The 25410-nt window shown below is 34.7% G+C and overlaps 1 protein-coding gene across 3 annotated transcripts in view; it reads left to right on the plus strand.

The window, feature by feature from the left end:
- The window catches only part of JAK2 (Janus kinase 2), a 263282-nt gene that overhangs the window by 227056 nt on the left and 10816 nt on the right, over nt 1-25410 (plus strand). For all 3 annotated transcript variants that reach the window (XM_082656733.1, XM_082656734.1, XM_082656732.1), the window contains exons 9-22: nt 771-928; nt 2994-3105; nt 5014-5200; nt 5886-6013; nt 7526-7660; nt 8781-8868; nt 10451-10578; nt 11728-11866; nt 12765-12916; nt 13065-13215; nt 13966-14102; nt 16357-16546; nt 18171-18295; nt 18467-18639. In XM_082656733.1, coding sequence (XP_082512859.1) covers nt 771-928; nt 2994-3105; nt 5014-5200; nt 5886-6013; nt 7526-7660; nt 8781-8868; nt 10451-10578; nt 11728-11866; nt 12765-12916; nt 13065-13215; nt 13966-14102; nt 16357-16546; nt 18171-18295; nt 18467-18639 — 2003 coding nt within the window. The remainder of the gene's footprint in view (nt 1-770; nt 929-2993; nt 3106-5013; nt 5201-5885; nt 6014-7525; nt 7661-8780; nt 8869-10450; nt 10579-11727; nt 11867-12764; nt 12917-13064; nt 13216-13965; nt 14103-16356; nt 16547-18170; nt 18296-18466; nt 18640-25410) is intronic.

Genomic DNA, 25410 nt, shown 5'->3' on the forward strand with positions numbered 1-25410 from the left:
TCTAACTCAGATATTTCTTGTACTTGGGGCTTAAACGTCATATTAATGTTATTTGTTTATTTAACTTAAGTATCTATATGACTTACCTACCAGGCCATTTCAGGGTTTTATGACCAAAATTATAAAACTTGCAACTCACTTTCGTCAGCATGCCTTCCTTTTCTTAGGTATTAATCCTTTGTTGTATAGGTTTGCAGTTTGCCAAGTCTTTTAACATTGTTTATGGTATCTTTTATAGTACCTATTTTTATGGCCTATTTGTGTTAGCTAGATACCTTTTGTAGTTCAGATACCTCACACAGTTCTCTCCTTATTATAATTTTTGATATAAGTCCATACTCTGTGTTCTCATTGTGACTAAATATTGCTGAGCCAAGCATTATATCGTGATCACATGTCCATTCTTGTACATACAACTTTTTGTTTTTCTGGGAGTTGATCATACCTTCAACTTTTTTCAGTATTTCTAATTAATACAAACTTTTATATCAGATTAGATAGATTTATAATTAAGATGACTAGCACATTTGTCTAATAGGTGTATTGGAAAATACAATAAAATTATGGGTGTAGAGTGAACTATAACTAGAAAGGCATGATAAACTCATATTTGAGAGGGCCTTAAATATCAGACACAAGAATCTGTAATTCACTTTGGGTAATTGGGAGCCTTAAAAGACATTTGAGCAATTTAGAAGAAACCAATTTAGAAGAATTATCTAACAACATGGAGTGAAAATAATTTTCTTCTTTTTCTTTTCTCCTCTTAGGAAATTGAACTTATGTCATTAAGAGAAGCTTTGTCTTTTGTGTCATTAATTGATGGATATTACAGGTTAACTGCAGATGCACATCATTATCTTTGTAAAGAAGTAGCACCTCCAATGGTGCTTGAAAATATACAAAGCAACTGTCATGGCCCAATTTCGTGAGTAATACAGACTTTAAAAGTAAAATTTTTTTAAAGTAAATGAGGTATTTACATAGAAGAGTTTATACAACAGAATGATATACCTAGGTTTAGGAAGTTTAGGAAAGAAATATTATCTTAATCTGACAGAAATTGTTTTTCTTTTAATGAAAGCCTATTTCCAATCAGACTACATAATAATTAGAATTATTTAGAATATAACTTACCATCTGTATCCCAATCTATAATACTAACTTGCTGTATAAGTTTGATATTTAGTTCCCTAGGTGTGTTTAATTAATTCTTCGGTGTTAATTTTTTTTAACACCTTCCAATTTATGTTTCATTAATTTGGAAATACTGCAGAGGAGCCACAGTGCAAAATTTGATAATCATCATTATTTTTGGATAATCCATCTCCTTCTACTGAAAGCTTTGAACACAAAATGTATATGATGTCCATATTTCTAGACTAGTTCTGTGCAGTATGTTCCACAGTGATGAAAATGAAAATGTTCTATATCTGTGCTGTTTAATAATTGCTGCTAGCCACATGTGGCTATTTAGTATTTAAAATGTGGCTAGTGCAACTAAGGAACTGAATTTTTAATTTAATTTAATTTTAATAACTTTACATTTACAGTTGACCCTTAAACAACACAAGGTGTTAATCCACATATAATTTATAGTCCATCCTCTGTATCAGTGGTTCCTCTGCATCCTTGGATTCAAACAACCACAGACTGTGCAGTACTGTAATATTTACTATTGAAAAATATCTGCGAATAAGTGGACCCTTGCAGTTCAAACCCACGTTGTTCAAGGGTCAACTGTAAATAGCTTCATGTGGCTACTAGCTACCGTGTTGATACACACAGTTGTAAACCTTTACTTTAACACTGATAAAGCCAGCTATCATGCACAACATCTATTTACCCCAAGTCCTAGTTATCTTTCAGCCAGGATGTGCTTTATGATTGGCACCAGGTCTGAAGGACTTGAGCAGAAGAAACAATCTGGGATTTTGAGCATACGTTTTTTACCTTAACCTATCCTTAACTATTTGAGAAATCATGTCCTGACTGGTATTTAAGACTGATTTGGCCTATACCTAATGTCTGTTTAAGAAGTACGGTTGATATGAAAAAGTTGCACTACTTGAACATTCTATAATTTACATATTCAGTATTTTTTAAAATCCTACATCCATTCATTCATTATCCATTCATTCATTATCCATCCATCCATTCTTTCATTTATTTGTAGAACATTTACTGAGTACCTGATATGCACCAGGCACTGGTTTAGGTATGAGAAATACAGTAATAAGTGAAACAGATAACTCTTGCTTTCATGTAGATTGCATTTCTTTCAAGATGTGCAGCTTCAGTTAAACATGTAGCAAATTTTAAAAATTTGTAGTCTTTGTTGCTTGTCATGGGTCTTCTATTAGACTTTGGTATTATATTAAAGATGCACAAATTTTTATATTAGCAATTGCTGTGGTAGAAGAGACATGAGTGTTTTATGACATATTGTTTGTATAGTTTATGTTTTTTTTTTTTGTGGTACGCGGGCCTCTCACTGTTGTGGCCTCTCCCACTGTGGAGCACAGGCTCCGGACGCGCAGGCTCAGCGGCCATGGCTCACGGTCCCAGCCGCTCCGTGGCACGTGGGATCTTCCCGGACTGGGGCACGAACCCGTGTCCCCTGCATCAGCAGGCGGACTCTCAACCACTGCAACACCAGGGAAGCCCGAGATTATGGTTTTTAAAATACTAAATTTGAAATCAGAAGGCAGAAAATTCATATGAATGAATTGTTCTTTGTGATTTTGTATGTCTTATAATACCTTTTGTTTTTAAAGCAATATAATTGCCCCTTGAATCGGTTTGAATTTATTGCAAAATAGCTTGGTACTTTAATATTTTTCCTTGTAAGATTATTGATAAAAATATAAAGTAGAGGAGACTTCTAAAAATTCTGAGAGTTTTAGATTTGACTTTCGACTTTTAGATGACATTTTGGTCATAATGTCATGGTTCTTGCTACATTATCATGCAAATTACTTCTTTACCTTTAGAATGGATTTTGCCATCAGTAAACTGAAGAAAACTGGTAATCAGACTGGACTCTATGTACTTCGATGCAGTCCTAAGGACTTTAATAAATATTTTCTGACTTTTGCTGTTGAGGTTAGTATGTCACACTAATTAATGGTAACATCTTTATTTAGTGCATATAATTTCCCTTTTGTAATATCTACCATATTTCCTTTTTAATACTCAGAATGATGGCTTTGGATATGATGGCTTTGGATATGATAACTAGCAATTAAGTAAACTTAATTTACCTCAGCTATTCTTCATAAACAAGATATAATTTCTAGGACTTATGTTAAAAATTATTTGTAATATCTTACTATCTTCTGGAATTTGTTTTTTTGATGTTTGGGTGTTACCAGTGTGTTAACTTTCATCAAGTCTCTTGAAGTTTCTTTTTTCACAAAAATGCATATCTTTACCAAAACATGTAGAACTAAATAAATCAGAAGTAAACTTTCCTTTTACAGATAATGGTTATAGGATTAGAGTGAAATAGGGTAATAACAAAGAAAGAGACATTATTGCACTTTTAACTAGTGGTTTTCCAATATTAAGAATAATGATCTACAATGTATGTTTTAAATGTAAAACTGCAAGGAAATCTCACTGTTAATACAGATCATTTTGGATCTCAGCTAAGATTGTTTACTATCCAAAATTATCTAAAAAGATACTATCACTTATAAGGCAGTTTCATGGTATAAATCTTGAGAAACTTTGTAGCTGCTTACAAAATTTATCTTTTTAAAATTAGAGAATGTAAGGATTGTGTTTTTAATTTTTATAAAAAGCAGTCATCTTATATTTAGCATATGTAAAGTGGAGTAATTGTCCATAAATACAATACATAAAGTAGGTTGCTCCATGACTTTAACATTGTAAAATACTGATAATCTATCCTAATTTCACAGTATCTTTACTGTCATATATGACAGTCTATTATATTCAATTATCATATCAAAATGCATATATTTTTTATATTTACTGTATTTGCCCAGCATAATATGAGGGCTAAATATCAGGGAGTCTATGCTATAACTCTGCTTCAAGAAATTTATCTTTTGGAAAAACAAAAATAAAGTATACCAGAAAATACTAAATCGAGTATTGTTTATTACCCAGTATATCCAGTGTAAGCAAATATTGACAATAAGAGAAGGGATTACAATTATTAAGAAAGGTCCTTTGGAGTAGGAAGCACTTGAGACTGACTGGAGATAATGAGTCAATTTTATAAAAATGGTTCTAAGTCAGTTGAATATGTTTATAAGAAGCAGTTCAAAAAATAGATGGTTGAGCAAGTTCATAATAGAGCACATAAGACAAACATTGAAAAACTGAAAAATATTAAAATTGCCATGTTAGACATCATTAACAAATACAGTAGAGGCACAACAGGTAGTCACCTTTGCTTATGGAATGGGGTCAGAGTTAGGGAGGACTTCACAGAAAAAGTGGAAATTGAACTGAGTTTTAAGGATTGAATAAAAAGTACATTGCTCAAAAGGAAAGGATGTACATTCTGTAGAGAGACAGCACGTACAGTTATCAAGGCATGAAACGTCATGGCATTTGCTTGAAAAATTTTAGGTCACCTAATGTAGCTAGAGCATGGGTTGTATGTTGAGAGTGGCAGGAGTTGAGGTTGGGGATGGAGGCAGAAGCCAGCTTATGGAAGGCCTTATATGCTAAAATAGTTTTAGACTTTATTCTGTAAATGGTGGAATGCTGTTAAGGATGGTATTATTATTGTTTATTATTATTGCTTTCTTCCTTGCCTTTCAATAAAATAACTTTTAAGCCATTTCTGTAGGCTAGGCAGTTGTAATTAGATGCCTTTTTGAGGAACCAAACACCTCTCTCACCTTATGCTGGTATTCATGGTTCAAATGTCTAAATGTTCTTTTGGTTGTTTTGTGATATCATTTTTGTCACTGTAATCACTATTATGACCGTTGAGATTTTTCCTTCCCTCTCTTTATAATTAAACTTACATAGAGAGAAAACGTCATTGAATATAAGCACTGTTTGATTACAAAAAATGAGAATGGAGAATACAACCTCACTGGTACTAAGAAGAACTTCAGTAATCTTAAAGATCTTTTGAATTGCTATCAGATGGAAACTGTTCGCTCAGACAGTATAATTTTCCAGTTTACTAAATGCTGTCCCCCAAAGCCAAAAGGTAAAATAGATTTCTAGTTATTTTTAAAATATTGGCCATGGATGGTGTATATGGTGGGAGCTATTTTCAGCATGTTGATTTCAAAAGAAATAGGAAAGAGGAAGCTCCAAAAACAAATTAATTTTTTCCTGATATGTTGTACAGGCATCCTCTAATAGAATTGTTCAGTTTGGTTTGTGTTTTCTAGAAGTGACTTAAAGTTTTGTAATTCTAAAATGTACTTAAAAAAAATAATTTCATGGTATCAATAAGTCACTTATTTATTGAACTGAAAGACCTCAGTACCAAATTCTCATATGTTATTCTAAGTAAAAACTTTCAGATTCTTTTAGAATTTTAATTTCTTTTAAATTATCTTTTAAAATAAAAATAGTAAGGTTGGAAATCCTTTAAAGTAACAGGCATATTAAAATTATTATTAAAGTTCCTGAAAAATTATACTAGTTAAGGAAGGGATTATAATTTTGAATATATAAAATAACTGGTTAGAGTACATCAAAGTTCAATGAATAAACTCCTAAAATAATTTTCTATGAAAAAAAATGAACAATAAGAGTCTGTTAAGCATTTCTTGTATATAGAACACATTTTATTTTATCCCTTTGGAGCAATTTATATCCTCAGTGTGTTTTGATTTTATATATATATATATTTTTTCATTCATTCTGTCCTTTTTTTTAAACAGATAAATCAAACCTTCTAGTCTTCAGAACCAATGGTATTTCTGATGTACCAACCTCACCAACATTACAGAGGCATAATAATGTGAACCAAATGGTGTTCCACAAAATCAGAAATGAAGATCTGATATTTGTAAGTCATTAGATGCTGATTATTGTCTTTTTGTCTTTTTAAAACAACAACTGTTTTCTTCATTTTCTAACCCACATTACATTCATATGACATTTGGAACTCTTTTATTATAACCTATGTTATAAAAATTTTATAGCAGTTCACATATTTTTATTTCTTGTGAAAATGTGATACCGAACTTAAGTTAATTATTTTAAGAATGGAATTGTATCCTCTTTTCAGGAATTAAAAAAATTTTTAATAAATTAAAAATTAAAAGTCTTCCTCTAAAAAAGTATTTTAATTCTCAAGTTCTCAAGAAAGTAAGGGAAGTTCAAAGAAGGTACTGAAAACAAAGTAGTACATAAGAGCTGATGTTTGGCCACAGAACATTTTGGGGGATCAGGATTACCAGGTCCCTCACGTAAATACATCCTCAGTGAAAAATATTTGGATTGTGAAAAATTCACCTGCTAGCAAAAAGAGAAGAGTGTTATATGTTTTAGTTGAGCTCTTAGTTATGAAAAAGTCTGTCCTGAGAATTTGTAATTATAAACTTTTGAGTTTGGGTTTCTTTATATCACCTGCATGGTTTGAGAAACCCTAAGCCAATAAATTAAATTAACAAGTGGTATTCCCCGAGTAACACCCTGTGGTGGTTGGCAGAGCAAATATAAAATCTTTTTGGAAGAATATACTCTTAATCTAGGCCACCGAAGATTCCCAGTTAAAATGACTCCAAACATGAGCTTTTAATTGAAAATTTTAAAACATACAGAGAAATAATTCCGGATTAAGCAAGAGTCAGAAGACCGACAAATATCAAATTATACTTCAAGAGCTTCATATAACAGACTTTTCAGATAGAGATTATAAAATACATATATATATATATATGTGTGTGTGTGTGTGTATGTGTGTGTGTGTATATATATATATATATATATATATATATGTTTAAAAATAAAAAAGGAGTTGAAAACATGGGAAAAACCAAGACATCAAAACAGCCCAAAAAGATTTGGTGGGGGGGGAAGTATAGAAATGAAAAATACACTCATTGACATTAAAAAAATGAACAAATTAAAAAGCAGTTACTCATAGTTGAAGAGAAAACTAGTGAATTGAAAGTTAGATCTGAAAATTATTCAAAGGCAGCAGAGAGGGAGAAAGAAATGGAAGTTATGAAACAGAACTTAAGGGACATGGAGAGTAGAATGAGCAAAACCAACTAATGTCTGAGTTCCTTAAGGAGACAATAGATAGAATTATCCAGAATTATAAAGATATGAATCCTTATGTGAGTAACAAGAAGCAGAGAGTTGCCAGGTAACCTGACTAACGTTACAAAACTAATAATAATAGATTGCAGGCAGCCCTGCTTCAGAGTGCAGTCTTTCAACAATTATTCTGTAAAGATATGCAAGAAGTACTAGTGGATTTTTTAAGACTGTTTGTCATTGAACATATTTCCTTATTCCCACTTCTTTCTCCATCTTTATTCATTCTTTCTTTCCATTTTTTCTGTTAAAGCATGAAAGCCTTGGCCAAGGAACTTTTACCAAAATTTTTAAAGGTGTAAGAAGAGAAGTAGGAGACTATGGTCAACTGCATGAAACAGAAGTTCTTTTAAAAGTTCTGGATAAAGCACATAGAAACTATTCAGAGGTTTGTATATTCCTTTTGTAGTTCATGTAGTTTATGATATTTAAAGATATGCTCTCATATGTACACAACACATTCATGTATGCAGCTTTTCAAAATTGTAATTTTTATAAGTATATATGTCAAGAACCTTTCTGAGGATGTATTCTGGTGGGTCTAAAAAAATATGGAATTTTTTCATAATAACTAATTTCCAAACTAAATATTAAGCATTGTGTTATGTGTATTATTACATCTTTGTATATACTAAAGCAGTGGCTTTTAAATTTGGCTCCCCAGAGCTTCATGGGTTCCACAGGTTTCCTCTATAATTTCGCCTACTTAAAAAAAAGTTTGAAAGGCAGTGTACGTGAGGAGCACTCTAGGTGAAATGTTGTTACCTCTGGGCATCATCCAAAGATGCTAGCCAACAGAAACCCAGCTGCCAGTTGCCAAAGTCCTTAGTATAGTAAGATATCACCAAACATGATGTAACAAACATTTATGATACTTAAAATGTCTTAAAGGATGTTAGTAGAAGATAATGTGAAACATAGAAGCCGAAGAGTTGTTCTAATCCAGAACACCACAGTGTTGGTGATTGTGATCTTCAACAGCCATACCCAGAAGTTCAAGGCAAAGTTTAGTTGAGTTGGAGTGATGTTAATACCATGCCAGTTTCCTGACATAGTTGTTACACTATTTTATCTGCACAGCGATCATTCTTAATTTTTTAGGAAGTGTTACTTGAAGCTCCCATCCATTTACTGCAGTCCCACATCACTGTCTTTGGTGTCTGTCTCTGTTCGTACCTCTGTTCTCTATTCTAGGTGCTATGGGTCTAAGCCTGTTAATCTTGCATCATTCATGTTGCTCTGTACCAACCACTATTGTTCTTTCACATTGCTGTCCGCTTGAACCAAGCTTACTCAAGGTTTTCCTGAGAATGAATTCTAACATCAAGGTTGATGGCAGTTGTAACTCCATCTGAAGGGACCAAAGCACATTGTAACCTTATCTATAGTCCTGCTAATAGGAGAAAGTGCATTTCTCTTATGGCAGAGAGAATCTTTCTGAATTATGAATGCTTTTAGACACAAAAAATAATTCTTTTGCATCTTTTGTATATTTTTCTTTTCCTTAGTCTTTCTTTGAAGCAGCAAGCATGATGAGCCAGCTTTCTCACAAACATCTGGTTTTAAATTATGGAGTATGTGTCTGTGGAGAGGAGAGTAAGTAAAACGACTGGCTTCCTTATGTTAATGTTATGCCTTTCTCAGAACATCCATTTTTATTTATATAGAAAATTCAATTTCAGGTTAATAGATATCAATATAAACTATAACAGGAATTAAATATTGTTGAAACCAAAAACACTGTGGAACTGTTCAGTTATATCTTCTTATAAAGGAAACCAATGAATGAAATTAAAATGCAGTAAACAGTTTAATATGGCTTATGTTAAAATGCCAGAACAGTACAGTATTATAGTAAACAAAAGCAACCTTTTCTGTTAACCATAGCAATACAGATTATGGCTGGTTCAACATAACATTGTAATAACTGGCCATTTCAGTACAGATCTCTTTGAAATTATTAAGACAAAGCATATAAATGTTAGATTGAATTGTAATGGAACTGACTGAAATGATTGGATGTTGATATAGATATAATTTATGGCTAAATTTAAACTGTTCATAAAAACCCTCAAAAGTTTACATTCAGAAATTACTTATGTAATTAATTTTCCATTTTCCATTAGTAATGTGATTAAATATGCATCCATACTTATATAACATTTTTTCATGTTTTTGAAAGTTGATAGTCTTTTCAGAGGCAGTGGTTTTCAAATCTGTTCTGTAGAGGTATCTCAGGGGACTGATGAAATGGGAGTAAATCTAAATGCAGAGTGGAGAGTTCTGCCTCTCACCGCCAACTAAAGTGGTTCTGTATTTCTCTTTTTTATTTATTGATGTTTCCCATAAATTTTCATCTAGGGGAAAAAAAGAATATACTTCTTTACAAAGTTTGAAAACAATGTTTTAGAGCAAATAATCCCAGATCTTACATTTGCTTTTATACTTATTTCATTGATTCTGTGATACCTTTTTTTCACATTAAAAATATCTGAAATTAGGAAGTGTGATATAATTGATGGCATTTCATAATTTAATTGGCAATTTTTAAAATTTTATGACACATAATAATGGGACATATGACAGTCAGTGGTATCTGTGAAATATCGTAGGTCTTACATGCCACATAAAAAAGTTTTACTAAGCTCTTGCTCATTGTAACTCTTAGATCTTTTTTTTGACACTTGCCCTGATGTAAATTTCCCTGCAGTCAGTTCTTTATTATTGACATGTTGACTGTTCTCCAAATTAACTATAGGCATAAAAACTTTCATAACATTTGTTTTAGTTACCCAGCAAGGTCCTAAGGTAGTCTTGTCACCAAAAGTTGTTGTATATCATATGAAAACTAATTTTAATATTAGATGAAGCGGAATCACAATTTGGGATTCAATCTACATACATCTACATATTATTATACATAATGTACAATTATATATAAATTGTGTTTATATGTAATTGTTTAGACTTTACCTCTTTCTGTTGTGAATAAACTAAAACCCCAATATACATTTTATATAGCTGTTAACCTTTCTTTAAATTAGTGAATTTTACGTAGTTTAATCTCTTTACCTATATCATCACATATAACTATAAATATAATTATAAAAGTTTAAAATTATATATATTTTACTGTACTGTACGTGAGCCTTATTATTATCATTATATTTTAATGCAGATATTCTGGTTCAGGAGTTTGTAAAATTTGGATCACTAGATATATATCTGAAAAAGAATAAAAATTCTATAAATATATTATGGAAACTTGAAGTGGCTAAACAGCTGGCATGGGCCATGCATTTTCTAGTAAGTAATTATTATATTCTTTTGTCAACTTACTGTTTTAGATTATGAAGCAATGTGAAAGGATCTTGACGTGGGACCAAGAAATAAATCTGTAAATGGATGCCGAGTCATTTAAAATAATCTGTGTTAGTTGATGAAAGGGATTATTTTAGGCGTATATTTATGTGAAATCAATTTTGAAAGAAATAGTTTTGTCATCCCATCAATCTCTTAGAACTGCTGATAGACAGTCTGTAGTTTGTGTATCTTGGCTTCAGAGAATTTAACGAAAAATTATCAAAAAAATGTTGTGCTAACTATGAATAGCAAAAAATCCCTGCAGAAAATACCTTGTTATGGTATTTGTGGGTAATTGGACATTATGTCCATTGAGAAAGCAGTTTTGCCAGAGAAGCAGAATACCAGAGGGCCAGCTAGTGATCAGATCCTTAAGAATGCACCTACTGAACAGAAACAGTATTTCTTGCTGTTAACTACCACCTACAAATATATACTATTTAAAATCTCAGCTTAATAAAGTGAACTGGCATTAAGTAGTTTTAAAAAGTATTCGTGGGACTTCCCTGGTGGCGCAGTGGTTGAGAACCCGCCTGCCAATGCAGGGAACATGGGTTCGATCCCTGGTCCAGGAAGATCCCACATGCCCCGCGGAGCAGCTAAGCCCATGCCACACAACTACTGAGCCTGCGCTCTAGAGCCCGTGAGCCACAACTACTGAGCCCATGTGCCACAACTACTGAAACCTGTGCGCCTAGAGCCTGTGCTCTGCAACAAGAGACGCCACCGCAATGAGAAGCCCACTTACTGCAATGAAGAGTAGCCCCCGCTCGCTGCAACTAGAGAAAAGCCTGCGCGCAGCAACGAAGACCCAATGCAGCCAAAAATGAATAATAAATAAATAAATTATTTTTTTTTAAGTATTTGTTTCTTCGTGGGTATAGAGCATTGTTTCACTTAAAATGTAAAACACAAAGCACGGTGATGCCATAAAATTTCGTTTTATTTTCTCAAAGTGCGCCTCCAATTAATGTTTATTAATACTGTTTTCTTATTTTTACTTTTTAAATCCATTTTGGGGTCTTGGACATATTAAGTGCTCAAATTATTTGTGGATTAATATTTGAATGTATATGCATTTAACTTTAATAGGAAGAAAAAACCCTTATTCATGGGAATGTGTGCACCAAAAATATTCTTCTTATCAGAGAAGAAGACAGGAAGACAGGAAATCCTCCTTTCATCAAACTTAGTGATCCTGGCATTAGTATTACAGTTTTGCCAAAGGACAGTAAGTTCTACAAGGATCGAATTTAACTTTATTAAGCTTTGCTTAGAAAGAGGCATAAAGATCAGACTGTTAATTTTTCTCAAATTCTATTTTATTGACATGTTCTTGATTAATAATAAAATTTAGTTACCATTTTTAGCAATCTAAATTAAGTTATAGTTACATCTTAGTCTCTGTTTCTCCTTTCTTATAAGCATGTTTCTATGTACTGTAAGATGATTTTTTTAAAACAGTGTTAATCCCTAATTATATATGGAATATTGGATTTTATCCAGTTTTATTGTGAAATTTTTAAGTATCATTCTTTGAGCCACAAGTAAATTCGTCTAAATTTTTCTTCTCTTTAGTCGTTAAATAAAAATTTGAGAAGATATATTATCAAGTTTGAATTTTTTATTTAGTTTAATTATTCAGCTAATTTATGACTTCTTAGAACTTTTGTGTTGATAACCTTCTCCTTAACAAAATTAATTAAAGTAAAAAATTCAGTCAGATAATTGAGAGGCATTTTTTTGATCCAAATAGTGTTGTAATTGTATTTCATTACATTAGCTAATTTCTCTAATTGAATGTCTAAACTTAGAATCCAAAGTTATCAACTTTTGTACACTGATGCATGGTTTCCTATTTCAGCCAGTAGTACTTAAACTTGGTGCCTTTTTATGAAGTGAAGACAGAGACTGTAGGGCAGAAAATGTTATAGGATCTTAGTTAGATCTGATACTCAGGGGGACTTTACCCTTTGGAATGGGATGTGAAGAAAGAGAATATATATTCATATGGTGAAGGAGAAAGGACTCTGTACTCTCTTAATTATACAGCAAAAATTATTAACATATATAAGAATTTTTTAATTGTGGGAACTCTTTAACCATACTTTGTTCCTATCATTTGAAAGTTCTGCAGGAGAGAATACCATGGGTACCACCTGAATGCATTGAAAATCCTAAAAATCTAAATTTGGCAACAGACAAATGGAGTTTTGGTACCACTTTGTGGGAAATCTGCAGTGGAGGAGATAAGCCCCTGAGTGCTTTGGATTCTCAAAGAGTAAGTTCATGTAAATGGTGAAGTTGGAATTACCTTGTGATCCCTGATATTTTTTGCACATGATTTGATATTCTTTAGCCCATTTTATATAAAAAAGGTTGATACGGCATTTATAATTTATTATCAACGTGTGGTTCTTTAATTATAGAAACTACAGTTTTATGAAAATAGGCACCAGCTTCCTGCACCAAAGTGGACAGAATTAGCAAATCTTATTAATAATTGTATGGATTACGAACCAGATTTTAGACCTTCTTTCAGAGCCATCATACGAGATCTTAATAGTTTGTTTACTCCAGGTACGTATTGATGGAGCAATCTTACTGAGTCTCCAGCTATCTTTCTATCTTTGTTATATTTAATAAATCCTTACTAATTTTGTAATCCCCTCTGGAAAGTTCCCTGATATCTTTTTGACCCTCTTAATTTCTTACGTTCATTTGACTTTTCCTACTTTATACATTTTCTGGTCTCACTGATTGTGAAGTATTTCCATTTTTAAAAAAGGCTTTTTCCCTTTTAATAACCTCATTTTAGTTTGCCAGTTAATGAGTAGTAAACTATAGAAGTTTATTTGACTTATTTGACTTTTTAAAAACAATTCTTTGTTTTTTAACTAGTTCTCATATATTCTGTAATTGATTAATTTTGTAAACGTGAGGTAGATTTGTTTTTGTTTGTCCTCTCCTCCTTTAAAATACATAGCTAAATATACATGTGTCTGACCTATAAGTATTTCCTGTTCCAATATTATTTACTCTTCTCACCACAAAAATCGGCATATAATCTTACTTTATAACTATTAAAACTACCTATTTTGGAAAGTATTCATTTATCCTTTGCAAAAATCTTTACTGAAAACATGTTAGATTATGGTTATAATTCAAGGCTTCCATTAACATAATCAAAACTATTAGAGTTGCCCTGTATTGATTTGTATTTAGTATTTCTAACTCATTCTGATTATTTTGGTCAGCTTGAATATGTATTATTTTAACCTAGAGAATGGATTTGCCAGGTTATGGTAGAAATATTCTTTATTTCTCCAGATTACGAACTATTAACAGAAAATGACATGTTACCTAATATGAGAATAGGTGCCCTAGGGTTTTCTGGTGCTTTTGAAGACCGAGACCCTACACAATTTGAAGAGAGACACTTGAAATTTCTACAGCAACTTGGCAAGGTAAGATGTCAGAAGATTTTTAAATAGTTGAAATATAATCGTAAAACATTTTATTTAGGGAAAAAAAGGCTTAAGAGATTCTCTAAAGTTCACTTTCCACAAAATTTTAAAGACTGTTTGTATAACCAACAAGGATCTACTCTATACCACAGGGAACTCTGCTCAATATTATGTAACAAGCTAAATGGGAAAATAATTTGAAAAAGAACAGATACATGTATATGTATAACTGAATCACTTTACTCTACACCTGAAACTAACAAACATTGTTAATCAACTATACTCCAATATAAAATAAAAAGTTAAAACAAAGTGTTTGTAGAAAAAAGGTTTAGTTGTCAGATGTTGAAGAAATGCTGTGTTAAATAAACAGCTGTCTTTACTGAAGAACTTCTCAGAACCTTTAACATGTACTGTGCATTGAACATTTTCAAGAGATGGATAAATTAGGCAGTATTTTCCCCAATTAATTTGACCATGAGACTCTTGGTAGAGGGCGCTTTGGTTATGAGATACAGAAAGGAACAATTGATTAAGCCTCTCCACCGATGTCCTTTTTCAGTCATCTCAGAGAGAAATAATTAATCTGCTTGTTCAGAGTCTAGATGTTGACTGGACCATGTTTACTAGCAGACAGTCTCTCCCTGCTGAAAGGTCACACAGTCATGCATAGCCTGACATATTTTAAGTAAGACCAAGAAAACCTTAGTTCTTAGCAGGTCCAATCATAGTGGTAAAGCCCTCTTTCTTCCTCTAAGCTTGCTAGTATAGGGCTCTGTACCATGTAGCTTTATGAACTGGATTTTGGCTTGGATGTATTATGAAGGCCTCACTTAGGTATTGAATCTAAACTAAATGTTCTGATCCAGCTTTACCAGAGCTAAACATTGGGTGTTATATTATGTATTGGCTTAGTTATATTAATACCTTGCTGTCATTCCTGGTTTGTAAAATAGTCTCAGGAATGTTTCAAAGTATGTAGCAATGACAAAAAAAAAAGTATGTATTTGGGTGTATTAGTTATCTATTGCTGTGCGACAGATCACCCTAAAACGTAACAGCTGAAAACAAAAAAGCATTTATTATCACACAGGTTAGGCGAGTCAGGAATCTGGGAGTAACTTAGCTGGGTGGTTATAGCTCAAGGTCTCTCACTAGACTGTAATCAAGGTGTCAGCCAGGTCTTGCAGTCTTCTCTGAAGGCTTGACTAGGGGAAGGCTTACTTCCAAGCTTACCACATGGCTATTGACAAGGCCTCAGAATATCTGCTTCCAAGCTCACTTACACGGGCCTCTCCACAGACTGCCTCACAACACGGGAGCTGAGAGCAAATACCCAAGATCGAAGCCATTGTGTTTTCATATCCTAATCTCAGGAGTGGCATCTTATCACTCCTGCCATATTCTGTTCATTAAAAATGAGTTAATAAATCCAGCCTACACTCAAGGGGAGGGGATTTTAAAAGAGCTTGAATGTCAGAATGTAGAGAACATTGGGAGATAATCACAGAAGCTGCCAACCACACAGGCTGACCTTGGCTTAAACAGCAGACATTTATTTCTCGTAATTCTAGAGGCTGAAAAGTCTAAGATCAAGGTTCCTGTAGGGTTCAGTTTCTGATGAGGGCTCTTTTCTTGGCTTGCACATGACCACCTTCTCACTGTGTCCTTATATGGCAGAGAGAACTGGTGTCTCTTCCTCTTCTTATAAAGGCACCAGCCCTACTGGATGAAGGACTCACCCTTATGACCTTATTTAATCTTTATCACCTCTTCACAGGCCTTATCTCCAAATACACTCACATTCAGGGTTAGGACTTTATCATATGAATTTGGGGGGATGGGCATGGACATTCAGTCTGTAACATACCCTTATTCCATATAGCTCACTGACAGTGACATCAAAGGCTATATTGTGAAGAAGAAGAAAAGTTCTTCCTGGAAGTTAGTGATAGAAATTTAGGAATTCCCTGGCATGTCCCTTGGCTTATCTTAAAAATTAATGTTAATGATTTGTTTAAATGCTTTTTTGAAGTTTTTATATTTCAGCCTGTAATTCCTTTTGAAGAAATTAAATATTTAAGTTTACTACTCACCTATTGAAATATTATCTCCTTTTCTTGTTCTGAAAGTTGTTTAATGTGAGTTTCGAGATACATCTTCTAGCTGCTGAAAATTGCCTGTATAATCAGAATTTATTAGTACTTTTTCTAGAAAACTTGCGATTTCTATCTTAATGTGATGTATTATTTAGGGTAATTTTGGCAGTGTGGAGATGTGCCGGTATGACCCTCTACAAGACAACACTGGAGAGGTGGTGGCTGTGAAGAAGCTCCAGCACAGTACTGAAGAGCACCTCAGAGACTTTGAAAGGGAAATTGAAATCCTTAAATCCTTGCAACATGACAACATTGTAAAGTACAAGGGAGTGTGCTACAGTGCTGGTATGTTGCCCATTGATACCTTTTTTGAACTCAGGGTATGTCTTTGACATCCTGGGTAATATTGTAGAAACGTATAATGCCTCCAGATCTGGACTTAAAATATTCCAGTACCCAGAGAAAGAAGCATTCTGTATGACTGGAGATTGTACTTGGTGTTAGGAAGTCCTTGACTACTTGATTGATCATTCTCTTCACTGAGGATGGTGGTTACCATTCTTGCTTAAACTTACCAAGGGAATGTCATTTTTAAAGAAAGAAATTTTCTGTGAAAATATTATTTTTTTAAATTAGATGCTTTTTATTCAGTATAGATGAAGAGAAAGGAAGTTTTCTCATCAGCTTATTTTGGTTTGCATAATGGGTTACAGAAGATTAAAACATAACTATTTTTAAAACTTCTATTCAAATCTTTTTGATTCAAAAAGTCATTGTTCTTGGGCTTCCCTGGTGGCGCAGTGGTTGAGAGTCCGCCTGCCCATGCAAGGGACACGGGTTCGTGCCCCGGTCCGGGAAGATCCCACATGCCGCGGAGCGGCTGGGCCTGTGAGCCATGGCCGCTGAGCCTGCACGTCCGGAGCATGTGCTCCGCAATGGGAGAGGCCACAACAGCGAGAGGCCCACGTACTGCAAAAAAAAAAAAAAAAAAGTCATTGTTCTTAACTACTACATCACCTTTAATTTTATAATCAGGTTTTGTCATCTTAGACTCAGATTTTTTTTTTTATTAATGACTCCAGGACTTCCCTGATGGCACAGTGGTTGAGAATCCACCTGCCAGTGCAGGGGACGTGGGTTCGATACCTGGTCCAGGATGATCCCACATGCTGCGGAGCACCTAAACCCGTTTACCACAACTACTGAGCCTGTGCTTTAGAGTCCGTGAGCCACAACTACTGAGCCCACACACCACAACTACTGAAGCCTGCACACCTAAAGCCCGTGCTCCGCAACAAGAGAAGCCACCACAGTGAGAAGCCCATGCACTGCAACGAAGAGTAGCCCCCGCTCACTGCAACTAGAGAAAGCCCCTACGCAGCAATGAAGACCCAATGCAGCCAAAAAAAAAAAAAAAAACCTCCAGTCATGCTTTATTATTATTTTTTTTTTAGGTTGCACTGGGTGTTAGTTGCGGCTCCAGGGCTCCTTAGTTGTGGCACACAGGCTCCTTAGTTGTGGCATGCTAACTCTTAGTTGCAGCATGCATATGGGATCTAGTTCCCTGACCAGGGATCAAACCCGGGCCCCCTGCATTGGGAGTGTGGAATCTTATCCAGTGCACCACAAGGGAAGTCTCTTAGACTCAGATTTTATATATCTTTTAAGTCTTTTTTTTTTTTTTTTTGCGGTACGCGGGCCTCTCACTGTTGTGGCCTCTCCTGTTGCGGAGCACAGGCTCCGGACGCACAGGCTCAGCAGCCATGGCTCACGGGCACAGCCACTCCGCGGCATGTGGGATCTTCCCGGACCGGGGCACGAACCCGTGTCCCCTGCATTGGCAGGCGGACTCTCAACCACTGCGCTACCAGGGAAGCCCTTTATGTCATTTTTATACGGTTGTTTTCTAATAGTTCATCAGTAAAGTATAGCAGAGTAAAACGTTATGTTCTCATTTGTGTGTTAATAGGCCGGCGTAATCTAAGATTAATTATGGAATATTTACCATATGGAAGTTTACGAGACTATCTCCAAAAACATAAAGAACGGATAGATCATAAAAAACTTCTTCAGTACACATCTCAGATATGCAAGGTACCTAATATCCTGGCTGTTTGTTGTAGATGAAGAGAATATGTTGAAGTAATTATTAAGAAATCCTCTAAGGTTTTTCTTAGATAATTAAGGGAGTAGAAAGATACAAGACTATTTAAATTGTTTATGTTTATAAAGCTAGCTGAAAGAAAAATGTTATTTTATTCATAGGGTATGGAGTATCTTGGTACAAAAAGGTATATCCACAGGGATCTGGCAACGAGGAATATATTGGTGGAGAATGAAAACAGAGTTAAAATAGGAGATTTCGGCTTAACCAAAGTGTTGCCACAAGGCAAAGAATACTACAAAGTGAAAGAACCTGGTGAAAGTCCCATATTCTGGTGAGTATATTTTAGTACAGTAAAATGAAGTTTTGGAGCACAAACTTCAAACTTTATTTTTACTATTAATAGTTTGTCATTTATATATTTATAGTAATAATCAATGAAGTTATTTCCTATGTTTTCCTCTGGGAATTTTATGGTTTTAGGTCATACATTCAAGTCTTTAATCTATTTTGAGTTAATTTTTGTATGTGGTATAAAATAGTGGTCTAATTTCATTCTTTTGCACATGTCTGTCCAGTTTTCCCAACACCCTTTATTGAAGAGACTGTCCTTTCTCCATTGTATGTTCTTTGCTCCTTTATTGTAATTTAATTGTCCATATATATATGGGTTTATTTCTGGGCTCTCAATTCTGTTTGGTTGATCTGGGTGTCTGTTTTTATGCCAGTACCAACCTGTTTTGATCACTGTGGCTTTGTAGCATATCTTGAAATCAGGGAGCATGCTACCTCCAGCTTTGTTCTTCTTTCTCAAGGTTGTTCCCTTTCTCAAGGGATCTTTTGTGGTTTCGTACAAATTTTAGAATTTGTTCTAGTTCTGTGAAATATGTCGTTGGAATTTTGATAAGAATTGCATTAAATCTGTAGATTGCTTTGGGTAGTATGGACATTTTAACAATATTAAGTCTTCCAATCCATGAGCATGGACTGTCTTCCCATTTAATTGTGCCTTCTTTGATTTCTTTTATCAGTGTCTTAAACAGTTTTCACTGTACAGGTCATTCACCTCCTTGGTTGAATTTATTCCTAGATATTTTATTCTTTTTGATACAGTGGTAAATGGGATTGCTTTAATTTCTCTTTCTGTTAGTTTGCTATTAGTGTATAGAAATGTCACTGGCTTGTGTATATTGATTTTTTTGTTTTTGGTATCCTGTGACTTTACTGAATTTATTAGTTCTAAAAGTTTTGTTTTTTTTAATTTCGTGGAGTCTTTAGGGTTTTCTCTATATAGTATAATGCCATCTGCAAAGAGTGACAGTTTTACTTCCTCCTTTCCAATTTGGATGCCTTTTCTTTCTTTTTCTTGCTTAATTGCTGTGACTAGAATTTCCAATACTGTGTTGAATAAAAGTGGTGAGAGTGGGCATCCTTGTCTTGTTTCTGATCTTAGAGGAAAGGCTTTCAGGTTTTCATTGTTGAGTATAATGTTAACTGTGGGTTTGTCATATATGGCCTTTATTATGTTGAGGTAGGTTCCCTCTATACCCACTTTGTTGAGAGTTTTTATCATAAGTGGATGTTAGAATCTTATCAGTTGCTTTTTCTGCATCTGTTGAGACAATCATATGGTATTTATCCTTCATTTTGTTCATGCAGATGTTGAACCATCCTTACAGCCTTGGAATAAATCCCACTTGATCATGGGATATGATCCTTTTGATGTATTGTTGAATTCAGTTTGCTAATATTTTGTTGAGGATTTTTGCATCTATATTCATCCAGGTATTGGCCTGTAATTTATTTTTTTGCGGTGTCCTTGTCTGGTTTTGGTATTAGGGTAATGTTGGCCTCATAACATGTTTAGATGTGTTCCCTCCTCTTCAGTTTTTTTGGAAGAATTGAGAAGGAAAAGTATTGAATCTTATTTGAATGTTTGGAAGAATTCATCAGTGAAGCTGTCTGTTTCCTGGACTTGACGTTTGTTGGAAGTTTTTTGATTACTGACTCAGTCTCCTTACTATTCAGGACTATTCAGGCTTTCTATTTCTGTTTCTTCACGATTCAGTCCTGGTAGATTATGTGTTTCAAGGAATTTGTTCTTTCTGGGTTGTTCACTTTGTTGGCATATAATTGTTTGTGGTATTCTCTTATTGTCCTTCGTATTTCTGTGGTATCAGTTGTGACTTGTCCTCTTTCGTTTCTAATTTTATTTATTTGAGCCCTCTCCTTTCTTTTCTTGGTTAGTCTAGCTAAAGACTTCTTGATTTGTTTATCTTCTCAGAAAACCAGCTCTTGGTTTTATTGATCTGTTCTATTCTATTGTCTTTTTAGTCTCTATTTCTGCCCTCATCTTATTATTTCCTTCCTTCTACTACCTTTGGGCTTTGGTCTTTTTCTAGTTCCTTTAGGTGCAAATTCAGGTTGTTTATTTGAGACTTTACTTGTTTCTTGAGGTAGGCCTGTATTGCTATGAACTTCCTTCCTAGAACCACTTTTGCTGCATTCCATAGATTTTGGTGTGCTTTATTTTTGTTTTTATTTGTCCCTAGGCTTTTTTTCTCCTTTGATTTCTTCATTGACCCATTAGTTGTTTAGTCGCATGTTGTTTAATCTTCATGTTTTTGTGGTTTTCCAGTTTTCTTATTGTGATTCCTAGTTTCATACCATTATAGTTGGAAAACATGCTTGATATGATTTCAGTCTTCTTGAATTACTGGGACATGTTGTGGGCTAACACATGATCTATCCTGGAGAATGTTCCATGTGTACCTTAGAAGAATGTGTATTCTGCTGCTTCTGGATAGAGTATTCTGAACATATCTGTGAACTCCATCTTATCTAATGTGTCATTTAAGGCCAAATGTTTCCTTTTTGATTGATTTTTTTGTGAATTATCTATCCATTGCTGTAAGCGGGGTGTTAAAATCCCCTACTATTATTATACTGCTTTTAATTTCTCCCTTTAGGGCCAGTAATATTTGCTTTATATATTTTGGTGTTCCTACGTAGTGTGCATATATATTTATAAATGTTTTATCTTCTTGCTGGATTGACCCCTTTATCATTGTATAGTGCCTTTCTTTATCTTTTATTACAGGCTTTGTTTTAAAGTCTGTTTTATCTGCTGTGAGTATAGCTACACCAGCTTTCTTTTCATTACTTTTTCCTCACATCCAGTCTGTGTATGTCTTTACTTCTGAAATAAATCTCTAGGCAGCATATAGATGGGTCTTTTTTTTTTTTTAATCTATTCAGCCACTATATGTCTTTATATTGGCTAATTTAGTCCATTTACATTTAAAGTAATTGATAGGTATGTACTTATTGCCATTTTGTTTATTGTTTTCTGGCTGTTTTTATAGTTCCTCTCTGTTCCTTTCTTCTTTCTGTCTTCCCTTTGGTTTGCTGGATTTTTTACAGGCCAGTACCTGGATGAACATATATGCAAAAATCCCATGTGGTTTGCTGGATTTTTTTAATATTATGTTTAGATTCCATTCTCATTTTCTTTTCTGTGTGTACTGTAAGGTTTTTCTTTGTGGTTACTGTGGTGTTCACATATAACATTGTATGTATATAGCAGTGTCTTCTAAGTTGATAACAACTTAAAATGTAAAGCAAAGCTTTACATTTTTACTCTCCCCCCTGCCACATTTTATATTTTTGATGATGCCTTTTTATTTTATTTTATTTATTTATTTATTTATTTTGCAGTACGCGGGCCCCTCACTGTTGTGGCCTCTCCCGTTGCGGAGCACAGGCTCCAGACGTGCAGGCTCAGCGGCCATGGCGCACGGGCCCAGCTGCTCCGCGGCATGTGGGATCTTCCCAGACCGGGTGCGAACCCGTGTTCCCTGCATTGGCAGGCGGACTCTCAACCACTGCGCCACCAGGGAAGCCCTGATGATGCCTTTTGCATATTCTTATTTTATGCTTCCCTTAAGTATTACTGTAATTTGAGTTAACTTTACTACTTTTGTCTTCATACTTGCTTTATAAGTGACTGAGCCACTACCTTTACTATATGTTTTCCACTGAGATTTTTATTTTCATATATTTTCTTATTATTAATTAGTGCCATTTCTTTTTTAGCCTAGAGAAGTCCCTTTAACATTTCTTATAAGGCCAGTTTAGTGGTGATGAAATCCTTTAGCCTTTGCTTATTTGTAAAATTCTTCATCTCTTCTTCAGTTCTGATTGATGATCTTGACTGGTAGAATTGGTAGAGAATTCTTGGTTGGAAAGTTTTTCCTTTCAGCATTTTGAATAGGTCATCCACTTCTTTCTGGCTGATAAAGTTTCTGCTGAAAAATCTGCTGATTTAGGGATTTCCCTTGTACTTAATAGGTAGTGTTTTGGGGGTTTGGGGGGCTTTTTGTTTGTTTGTTTTTGCTGCTTTTAAGATTCTTTATCCTTAACTTTTACCATCTTAATTGTAATGTGTCTTGGTATGGTTCTCTCTGGGTTCATCTTACTTGGAACTTTCTGAAATTCTTAGACCCAGAATGTCTGCTTTCTTCCCCAGATTAGGGAAGTTTTCATTCATTATTTCTTCAAAATTTTCTGACCTTTTCTCTCTTTCTCTTTTCCTCTGGGACCTCTATAATGTGAATGCTGTTCTGCTTGATGTTGTTCCAGAAGTCCCTTAAGGTATATTCACTTTTTTAAATTCTTTTTTCATTTTGCAACTGTGTCTGGGTGATTTCTATTTGTTTCATTTTCCAGCTTGCTGATTCGTTCTTCTGCTTCATCAAGTCTTCTGTTGAAACCCTCAAGTGTATTTTTCAGTTCAGTTATAACTTCTATTTAGTACTTTCTTATATTTTCTACCTCTTTGTTTAAGTTCTTGCTGTGTTTATCCAATCTTCTTCTGAGTTCAATGAGCATTTTTATGACCATTGCTTTGAACTCTTTGTTGAGTGAGTTGCTTAGCTCCATTTCATTAATGTCTTTTGTCTTTTTCTTTGGTTTGGAACATATTCCTCTGCCTTCTCATGGTGCATAACTTTCTCTATTTGTCTAAATTCATTAGGTGAAACAGCTACCTCTTCCAGTCTTGTTCTTGTGTAGGAGATAATCCATAGGGCCCAGAAGCACAATCTCCCTGGCCACCAGACCCAGGCACTCACGGGTGTTCTTCACGTGGACTGTGCACACCTACAAGCTGTGGTGGGGCTGCTGCTATGATGTGGGATGTGTGGGATTTAGGGTGCTCACCTGCTGGTTGTAGTGAGCTGTTGCATAGTGTGGACTGGGTTTGAGGCACTTGCTCATCCCAGTTATGGTGCAGCTAGTGTGTGGGGAGGGTGGGGTATCGTGTGTTTGTCCAGCCCAATTGTGGTGTGACATCTGCACTGGGTAGGCAGGGCACTCAAGGTACTCGCTTTGGCTCAGTTGTGGTTCAGGGTGGGAGGAGCACACCTACTGGTGCTAGGAGGCTAGAAGAAGGGCACCAAAAATAGTGCCCACTAGCTGTATCACCAGCAAGTTAGAATGAGATTTGAAAGATGTCATCTACCAGTGCTTTTGTCTCCAGAGAAAGTCCCGTTAGGTTCCTGCCTCTCTAGCAGCTGCTCTAAGATCAGTAAGTAGGTCTCCCTCTCTTGTGGTGTAGGTGTTTTCACACTGTTGCTTTTGTGCTGTTTCTCATGGTAGATGGGTCTGTGTGAGCTCTTTAAGAGTGGGTTCTTTGTTCCCTACAGTTATGTGGTTCTCCTGGACTTAATCCCCATTGATTTTCAAAAACAGATGTTTTAGGGGCTCGTGTTCCCAGTGCTGCACTCAAGGGTTGAGGTACATTATTTGGAGCTCAATCCCTTTACTCCTTCTTTTTTTTACTCCAAAAAGTTACATATTTTTGTTATCCTTCTGATTTGCTCCTGGGATGGGGTCCTGGGTGGGACTGTCTCTCTGCCTCTCCTGCCTGTTTCAATGAGTCTCTTTTATCTTTTGTTGTGGAGGTGCTGTTCATCTAGTTATCATACACTTTTCAGAGGAAAATTACTTCATGTGTAGCTGTAAATTTGATGTGTCTATGGGAGGAGGTGAGCTCAGAGTCTTCTTAGGCTGCCATCTTGAACCCCTTACACAGGAGAATGATTTATAATGTCATTGTGAATGTGTTTTAAAGAAGACTTCTTATGTTTTAGAGATGCATACTGGGATAGTTATGGTATGAAATATGGTTGAAATACTGTCATATCCAGAACTCATTTCATATAAATACTGTTGTGTGCAGGTCGGGAGTAGTAGATAAAACAAGGTGGGCAATGAATTTAGCTAAGTGACAGGTACATGGTTGTTCATTGTTCTCTAATTTGTATATGTTTGAAGTTTTTTATAATACTAAAAACATTTTAAAGGAATATCCTGATGATAATTATGAGCATTAGCATTATCTAATTATTTTTAGGGTTTAAGTGAAACTAGAAAATAAGACTTATCTAAACTTGACTGTCTTATTTTGGTCATGTCCCCAGTGATACATGAATTTCATTCTGTTTTTCCAGAATGAGAAATTAGAGAAGTTAAATGGAATTAACTAGCAATCCATAATGATTAGTTATATGGATTTCCAGTGATTTTGGCATACTTAGTGAATACAATTTAATAAATACTTATTAAGCACCTACATATAAAGCACCTACTGTGTTCCAAACATCATACAAGGAAATTGGAATAAGAAGATAGGATCAGCATCAGAAAAAAAAGAACTGTCCCTTACAAGGAAGGCTGAACTAAGTGGAAAAGTTTGATATGGCGTGGAAATTCAACTGACAGGTCCACTATCCATAATCCTTTGCCTTTTAAGGTCTCTTAGTTTAGGAAAAATCAAATGTGTAATCCAGTCATTGCAATGCAGTATGTAAGTGCAATAATGAAGAAGATGATGCAAAAACATTAGAGTGCAGTAATTCTGCTGAGGGTTTAAATTAATCAGAGAAAACCACAACTAAAAGATGACATTTCAACTATTGATTAATAGTTCACCAGATGGACAAGAGGAAGGGTATTCCATGAGGAGGATGACAAGAACAACAGGATAAGCAGGGTTGTAAGTGAATGGTGTTACCACAGAACAAACGGAATAATACTGCGTTCT

Source organism: Grampus griseus, assembly GCF_964374135.1.
Source record: "Grampus griseus genome assembly, chromosome: 6".
Classification (NCBI taxonomy): domain Eukaryota; kingdom Metazoa; phylum Chordata; class Mammalia; order Artiodactyla; family Delphinidae; genus Grampus; species Grampus griseus.